This window comes from Myotis myotis, unplaced genomic scaffold, assembly GCF_014108235.1.
Source record: "Myotis myotis isolate mMyoMyo1 unplaced genomic scaffold, mMyoMyo1.p scaffold_m19_p_12, whole genome shotgun sequence".
Classification (NCBI taxonomy): Eukaryota; Metazoa; Chordata; class Mammalia; order Chiroptera; family Vespertilionidae; genus Myotis; species Myotis myotis.
Window position 1 is genome coordinate 32,109,187 of NW_023416316.1, and position 8,336 is coordinate 32,117,522.

Below are 8,336 nucleotides of genomic sequence, written 5' to 3' on the forward strand. Positions count from 1 at the left end.
CCATCTTTGCAGTTTTTTTAAATTTTTTTGCTTATTCTTTTATTTTTTAAAATTTTTATTTATTTTTGTTAATCCTCAACCTGAGGTTATTTTTCCATTGATTTTTTTAGAGAGTGTAAGAGAGAGGGGAAAGTCAGAGAGGGGAAAGTGTGAGAGAAACATCGATTGGTTGCCTCCTGCATGTGCCCCAACCAGGGCCAGGTCCAGGGCCAGGAAGGAGCCTGCAACCAAGGTATGTGCCTTTGACCGGAATTGAACCTGAGACCCTTTGGTCTGCAGGCCGACACTCTATCCACTGAACCAAACCGGCTAGGGCTTTTGCTGCTTTTTATATCCATGAACTAGCTGTGCTTTTTATTTACTTATCCTGAAAGGACAGAGGATTCGGAGGTGTATGGTGTAAAATGACTTGCTGGTGAGTGGTTGATTTTGGACATGTTTCTGCTCCCAAGACCAATTTCCAAGGGATTTCAACGATAGCCAAATTTTACTTATTTATTGGAATATAGCCCGATCAAGAATGTTCCCAATAAGGTAATGATTCCAGCACTGATTATATGATATCCTCTGATCATTTGATTGGATCACATGAATTTCAATTTCAGTGGAAGCTTAATTTTCCAAGTCCCCTCTCCTCCAGTATGCAGAGCATGATGACAAGAGGACCACAAATTCCTAAAATCACATCCAAACAAGTATATTTCAACACATGGTGGTTTGTTCACCCTAACTAGAATTTAGAGTACAGTACCAGCATGGATGCTTTAACATGGTCAGGGACAGGATAGAAATTTATGCCTAGTTCTGTTCTGGACCACTTATAGGAAGTGACTTGGGTTTCATTTTAGAGCTTCCATAATTATAGCAATCATCTCTGGAAGACTTTTGTCCACACTAATTTGGATGAAATTTTCTGGAGCTGAGGGGGGTTCCAGAATATCGAACTGAGACTGCAATAACTCAGGGGGCATAAAATGTCCTTTTCTTTTGAGTAAGCGTCCCGAGATGACCTCAAATGACCCACTCAGATAGACCACAAGCAGCTGCACCTCAGTCGGCTTTCCCTCCTTCCCTGGCTCGTCACACTTCGGAGGTGCACCATTCTTTCCTCGTATTAAGATGTCTCTGTACACTTTCTTCAGAGCTGAGCAGGCTAGGATCACATGCTGTCCCGAGGTTACATCTCTGTTTAAAAAAAAAAAACAAAACAAAGACAAGGGGGGAGGCGGAAGTGCTAAAGAATGAAGACGTTTAAAATACCAGGTGTCCATTCTAGGCCGAGTCCAGTACTACTTCCTGCCAGTGGAAGGTGCTATAAAACGGCGGTCAAGATTCAGGCCGTCCTGGCTTTGGGGTAAAGATCTTCCACTAGTGAACTGAATCATCTTGGGCAAGGTATGTACCTCCCTGACCACCAGTTCATCATCTGTTAAATGGGGCTACTCAGAGGACCTGCCCATGGAACCGTGGGAGGAAGTTTATGAAGGTGCCGGGTCTCGGCTCCTGTGAATGTAGGCTATGGCTCAGGCGCAGCCTGCTGTCATTTTTTGAGCACTTTTATACTGATAACTGGTTTAAGTACTACTCATGCCTCATCTTGCTAATTCTTCACAGTAATCTGCGACTAGGAACTATTTAACTCCCTTTTCAAATGAAGAAACAGGCTCATAGAAGCCAAGTGGCTGATTCCCAGCTAGTAATTGTGGAGCTGTCTAGGTTTGTGTCCAGAACCCAGCTAAACTATGTCTGTGGCTGATTAAAATCATTGTTTGGTTATTTGATAGAAACACATTCCATTCCTGGGATCTTTCATCATCGGTCAGTTGTGATTTCAAGACTATATATTTTACCCTGTACTTTCTGATGGGTCTTCTTGACTCCCTGGTATGCCAAGGCCTGATGCTCTTACCTTAGTAAAATGTCATGCAAGTTGCAAAGCCATGGGATCCTGTCCTGAAATTAGAGCAGACACAGAATGACTTTTCCAGCTATTATTTGTTTGTTCAGAAACATCGTTAACTTTGTCCCTCAATGTTAAGGTCCAGAGAGATCTTAGTGGTTTTGAGAAGTAGCCCATACTCCAGGCCCAGGGATAAGTCAGTAGGCAGTTAAGCCCAGAAACATTTTCCTGGTTCAGGCGCCAGGGGCTCTTTTTACAATACTAAAAATTGCCCTAAAATACCAGGCTATATCTCCCCCATCTAACCTCCCTGTTGTATATGTGTTTTCCCTGTTTCTGTTATGATTACAAGTCTCCTTTGATTGTATTGCATGATGGTGCCTCTGATCTCCAATGCAGGGAGATAAGATATTCATAGAAACCCTTATGTCAGCTACCCTTTGGTTCTATTCTTCAAACCCTCCTGAAAGAGAACTGCTGTCAGATAAAAGCACTGTGAGAAATTTATATTTTTCCAAAGACAAGACGGAAGAGGTTTCCTTAGAGCACTCTACAGTGTTTCACAAAGAAATCCTCCTGAGACAAGTTTTCTCTTCCTTCCGGGGGGATTCATAGGTCAACACTCAACCACTGAGCCATGCTGGCCGGGCTAACTTAACTCTTATTTACAACTCACTAAGGAGAAACATAACACTGGTACAGGCACATTTTACACACTCTAGAAATGGTTTTCATTACATATGCATATCTGTATAGACATGACATTAGCAACAACAATAATTAAAATATTTATTGAAGGCTTTGGGTATTTCTCTGGGCATATTTTTTGTATTATCTCACTTAATCCTCCCAAGAACCCAATGAAATGGTACCACCTCTAACCCATTTGCCAAAGGTCACACAAGCTTAGAGGTAGAGTCTGGTTATCTACATTTATCTCTAGCATATTATCAGTATTATGTTTAAATTATTACTCTCTTTTATGGTTCACTCCTCCTATCTTCTAAAGTTAAATGTGAACTTAATTTTGATGGTTCAAGGCTTGAATCATTGCAAACTCAAGCTGCACTCCCTGAAGCAAAGAGAAGTGCACCCTTAGAATGCTCCAGAATTAGGCCTACTAATGTTTATTGTCTCAGTCCTTCAAGGCAGGACAAAGGGGAGAGAGAGAGAGATTGGGGGCACAACTGGGCGTGAGCCAAGTTCACGGAAAGTGAAAACTGCAGTGCGGGCATTTGGCCAGTTCCATTCTGTCCTGTCCTTTGGACACACTTGGAATGTGGACCTGGACCTTGACCTTGCCATCACAGTGGCTCCTGGGCTACGGCTAGTTAAGCCAACAAATCCACAGTTTGTAAGTGTGGCTTGAGAGAGACCCCTAGGAAATGGTCTCATGATGGTGCATATGGGAATGAAGTGCTATTCATTCATTCCTTCTCTCATTCGTTCATTTACTCACAAATACGCCACAAATATTCTCTGACACTATGTGTCAGGCCCTGGGTATATACAATGGAAGAGAAATGGCCAGTCCCTGCCCCTTTGGAGGTGAAATCTAGTTGCAGAGATAAATATTAATCAAATTCTCACACCCTCAAATGCCAAGCTGCAACTGGGACATGGGCAATAAGGGATATGTTGCCAAGAGAGTTTATTATATGAGGTTTTACTTAAGTAGGTCAGGGAGGGCTTCCTTGAAGAAGTGGCACAGGAGCTGAGATGTGAAGGATGCACAGGGTTAACTTGGTGGGGAGGGGAAGGAAGTACATTCCAGGCAGTGCGACCAGCAGGTGCAAAGGCCCTGGGAAGGAGCACGGCAGGAGGAACTGAAAGGGGCCACAGTGGCTCGGGGGGCGGGGGGGAGGGGCGGCGGGAGGGGGGGGGAGGGGGCGGAGAGGGAGGAAAGATGTGTGTCTGTGAAGGGTGCATGGCAACTAAAGAGTGTGGAGTGGGTCAAGGTCATTTTGGCCTAACCACGCATGTTTAGGAGTTTAGGTGTTTGGTCTTGATCCTGAGATTGGTGGGAAGCTTCTAAAGGGCCAGATGTGAATTTGCAAAGATCACTGGCTCGGGGTGGATACCAGAGTCTCGTGATGATGGCAGGCTGATAGGACCTGGGAAGGGAAGATGAACTCCCCTACGCAGGAGGCCCTTTCAGGGATTATATTCTGCACATTAACATTAGGCCACAAAGTGTTCTGGCAGACCTTGTCCAAGCTGGGGGAGAGAGTGGGCGCATCTCTCCCGATGCTGAGTTGAGAGAGATTCGGGGCCAAAGCTAACATTCGCGGAGGCCCCACTGTGTGCCTGGCTTGTGGAGCACTGATTATGAGACATGTCATAACTCAGGAACTGAACTATACCAAGCACTGCAAAGATCTCAACCTGCGCCACCCAGCTGGAATATTTGTTGGAAACAGCGAGCGTTACCTGGTCATTCAGTGGAATCCCTTTTCCCATCTTCACTCGATTCTCCTCTGGGTGATAGTCATCTGCATCATAGAATCTCCATCCTAGCTTTAAGAACAAAGGGAAAGGGGGTGTGTGGCAGGCAGTGTGGCCCTCCCTGCCACCCTCTTCTCCGCCAGCAGCCCCAGGACCACCCGGGAGGAGGAGGGGGGAGGTCTGGAATGCCACTTTAAGATCCACGCTCATGGGCACTGCAGCTCCTTTTTTCACTCATCACTATTCATAATCACCAAGGGGGAAGACAAAATTGCTTCAGTGGTTTTCACAAGCCCTGTGCAGGCGCTGTGGTGAGTTTTACAAACCACTACAGGCCAGAAGAAAGGGTGGGGAAGGGGAGAGAAGCAAGCAGAGAGAAACAACACAGTAGGACTTGTAATTGGGAGGCAATGGAACAGGTTACCTCAGAAGCCAGCTGGGCGCCCACGGTTGATCTGTGGAAAGGACACAAGTGTTCAAACGACTGCTATTTCCCAACCTTCGCTGTGCCTTCTTCCATCCAAGGGTGGCTGCCCCGTTAGTACTAAAACACCAATAACTGATACTGAAGCAATGAGAGCTATGCTCCTGACCCTGAAGTCTAGGGCCTGACTAGTTTTCCCCAGGAATTTAAATGAAATAATCACCCAGATACCACTAATCCCTCCATCCCCAAAGCAGGATGTAAGGTCTCATTAAACTCCTGAAGTTTTTTTGACCCTGTTCTACAGATGTTTATTTTTTGAAAAAAATACTGAATTAATAATGAGATCAATTAGATCTTGAAATCATCCTCAACTCTCCCCTCCCTCTCTCATGCCTACATCCAGTCCATCGACACATCTCGTTGGCTCTTCCTTCAAAACACTCCAGCATACGACCGCTCCTCTCCATCTGCACTGCTTCCTGGCCTCATCTCCCACCCCTCTCCCACCACGGCTTCCTTGCTGGGCACACAGACACCCAGCGCAGGGTCTCGGCACTTGCCGTTCCCGCTGCCTACAATGCCCTTTCTCCAGCTATCAATGTGGCTCATTCCCTCGCTTCTTGTGGGTCTTGGTCAAATACCACTTCCTCTGAGGAACCTTCCTTGACCATTCTCCCTGGCACTGTGTTCCACGTACCCTCCCGTGTTTTCCTATAGAGCACCTACCACCACTCGGCACCTGCCATGTTTATTCACTTACTGCCTGTCTGCCATACTAGAATGTAAGCTCTTCGAGGGCACAGGTTTTCTCTGTCCTGGTCACTGTGTCAGTGACATAGAGTGAGGACCGAGCCCAATAAATATTCACTGAGTGCATGGCTATCTTTACCATAATTATAACCATATACATCCTCTGGTTAAGACTCCCGATGTGATCCAAGGCCGAGAAGGGTACTGCCCAAGCTCACACAAGCAAGAACCGAGACCTAGGGCTCCCATTACATCACGCCAGTCTTACCTCTCAACTCTCAACTTCTTCAACTCATACAACAGTTTTATTTTCATTTCCGTTAAGATTTCCCAAATTATTTTAAGGCTGCACATGCCATAATAATTTTGGAGAGCGAAACCTACCTACCTGGAGCAAGCAAGAGCCTAGGCTGCCAGTGGTCGGCAAACTGCGGCTCCCGAGCCACATGCGGCTCTTTGGCCCCTTGATTGTGGCTCTTCCACAAAATACCACGGGCGGGAGCGCAGGTACAGTGTGATGAAACTTCGTGGCCCATGCGCAGAAGTCGGTATTTTGTGGAAGAGCCACACTCAAGGGACCAAAGAGCCGCATGTGGCTCGCGAGCCGCGGTTTGCCGAGCCGCAGCTTGCCGACCACTGGACTATACACCTGACTACGGGGCAGTTCTGGCATAGATGTTGGTCTAAGAAGCCAAAGGCTAGCGCCCCCAGCTGTGGCACAGATGTTGGTCTAATTAAGAAGTCAAAGGCTAGCGCCCCCAGCTGGCCGGCCGGGGCTGGGCAGAGGCTTTGTGGGAGCCGGTGTTGCTCTCGCAAGCCCTCCGGGCCTCCCTGCACAGTAACACCTTCCAGCTTTAGCTGATGAACACTAATCAAAGACGGTAAACGGTAAAAATCAAGCTCCAAAATCTAATCAGAAAGCCCAGGGCCTCGCAGGAGGGACCTGCGCTCTGCCCAGCCCGACAAAGGTCTGCAGGAGCCTGGGGCCAGGTTTGCCCCCGCGCTTCGGGCTTTGCACCCTCCACCTGTTCTGACATCCGCCCCCGACCCCCCGCCTCCCCACCCCCCTGCCGCCTCCACGCGAGCTCTTACGCCCGGCCCAGGCGCTCCCGGTGCCCCAGCACCCGCCTCTTTACAAAGACTCTCGCTAGAGCCTCTGCACGTACAGGAGATCCCGGTGTAGGAGGCGGTGCGCCCGGTGCCCCGGGGCGAGCAGGTTGGAGGGCGGGGAGAGGGAGCAGGTGCCCGGCCTCAGTTTACTGCCAAGCGCCGGGGATTCCCCGGTGTCTTCGGTCGCCGCGGGCACACGCCACGGAGCCGGGTTTGGCCTCCGCTCCCTCCCGGTCTCCCCTCGCGGCCCTGCCTTCCGAAACCTACTTTCCCGAGCCGCTCACGCCCATGACCAGCAGCGCCGGCAGCGCCGCCATGGCCCCGTCTGGCTTCTTCCGCCGCCTCCTGGGTCCGCCCGCCTCCCCGGGGGCGGAGGGCGGAGCAGCACGCGGTCCGGACCGTCATTCCTGTCGCCGCACCCGGTCTTCCAGCCCGGCCGCGCCCGCGCTAAACCCCGGACTGCGTGGGGGCGGTGGGGTGGGAAGCCCAGAGCTTCTCCACCGCTGCCCTCCTCCCTCCACCGCCCGGCTGGTGGGGAGCCTTGCCCTCCTAAGCAAGACTCTCCTGCTCCAACGCCAACTGGAAACAGCGTTGGTTTTTTTAAAATGTTCTAGCTTTGGCTGGGTAGCAAGGTAAAGTTGCGGGTTCGATCCCGGTGGGGCACATGCAGGAATCAACCGGTGAATGCATGGATGGGTGGAGCAACAAATACCTCTCTCTCTCTCTCTCTCTCTCTCTCTCTTTTCTTCCCCTCTCTCAAAAAAATCAATAAATTTAAAAAATTTAAATGTTATTGTAAAAAGAATAAGCAGATGACAAATTCACACTTTCCCACACCATGTGGCAATCAGCATCCATTCTCCAAATGATCCCCCCTTCTATATAGGTAGATGGGTATGAATCGTTTGTGAAATTGGGATCATGCTGTACATAGTATTTTGTAACCTGGCAGTTTGTCACAATAATACGTGGTGGGCGTCCTTCGGTGTCCTATATAACTTCGACCATAATTGTACCCGTCATGGCTGTAGCCTCTGCTATGTCATCCGCTCCTGTTCTCTGGTAAATTAATGTAGGGGAAGGAGCACCTCTTTGAAGAGCCCATTTGCTTTTAAACAAGGTGTTAATTACACGCCATTTTAAATAGTTGCTTCCAGGACCTATCCCACTTACATGAACACCTTACAGTCCAGCGGCTCTCAACCTGTGGGTCGCGACCCCTTTGGCGGTGGAACGACCCTTTCACAGGGGTCTCCTAAGACCATCCTGCATATCAGATATTTACGTTATGGTTCATAACAGTAGCAACATCACAGTTACGAAGTAGCAACGAAAATAATTTTATGGTTGGGTCACAACATGAGGAACTGTATTTAAAGGGCCAGAAGGTTGAGAACTACTGCCTTACACGCTCAGTATACAGTGAGGAATCGGGACTCAGCCAGAGGCTCTTGGGGAAAGTCTCCCTGTCGGTCTACAAGTGGAACATGTTGCAACACCTGTTACCGAGGGAGGGGCATGTTCCTGCTCTCCTCACTCTATAGCACGATGGCGGGTCCACGAAAACACTCCTCACTCACTGTGTGTGCAACTATATCATGCAGTGTGGCTCCTGCATGTTGTCAGTGTTTTAGAGTTGAGAGCCATCTCCGGAGGCAGGATGGTTCAGTTGTGTCATGGTTGCCCACAGGATCTGGATCTAGT

At 48.8% G+C, this 8,336-nt stretch overlaps 1 protein-coding gene across 4 annotated transcripts; it reads right to left on the reverse strand.

Annotated features, from left to right (window-relative positions):
- Positions 1-468: 468 nt before the first annotated feature.
- Positions 469-7,107, reverse strand: IDNK (IDNK gluconokinase). 4 transcript variants are annotated; one of them, XM_036330719.1, is made up of 5 exons: positions 6,900-7,107; positions 4,770-4,800; positions 4,331-4,417; positions 1,910-1,953; positions 469-1,185 (listed from the first exon to the last, which is right to left on the reverse strand). In XM_036330719.1, the coding sequence occupies exons 1-5, from the start codon at positions 6,947-6,949 to the stop codon at positions 840-842; spliced, it is 558 nt and encodes a 185-aa protein (XP_036186612.1). In that variant the 5' UTR covers positions 6,950-7,107; the 3' UTR covers positions 469-839. The 4 variants fall into 4 exon arrangements, with proteins under 4 accessions (XP_036186612.1, XP_036186613.1, XP_036186616.1 ...); XM_036330720.1 differs by having other exon boundaries at positions 4,331-4,413; positions 6,900-7,104; XM_036330723.1 differs by lacking the exon at positions 6,900-7,107 and adding an exon at positions 6,689-6,893 and having other exon boundaries at positions 4,331-4,413.
- Between the last annotated feature and the right edge of the window lie 1,229 nt (positions 7,108-8,336).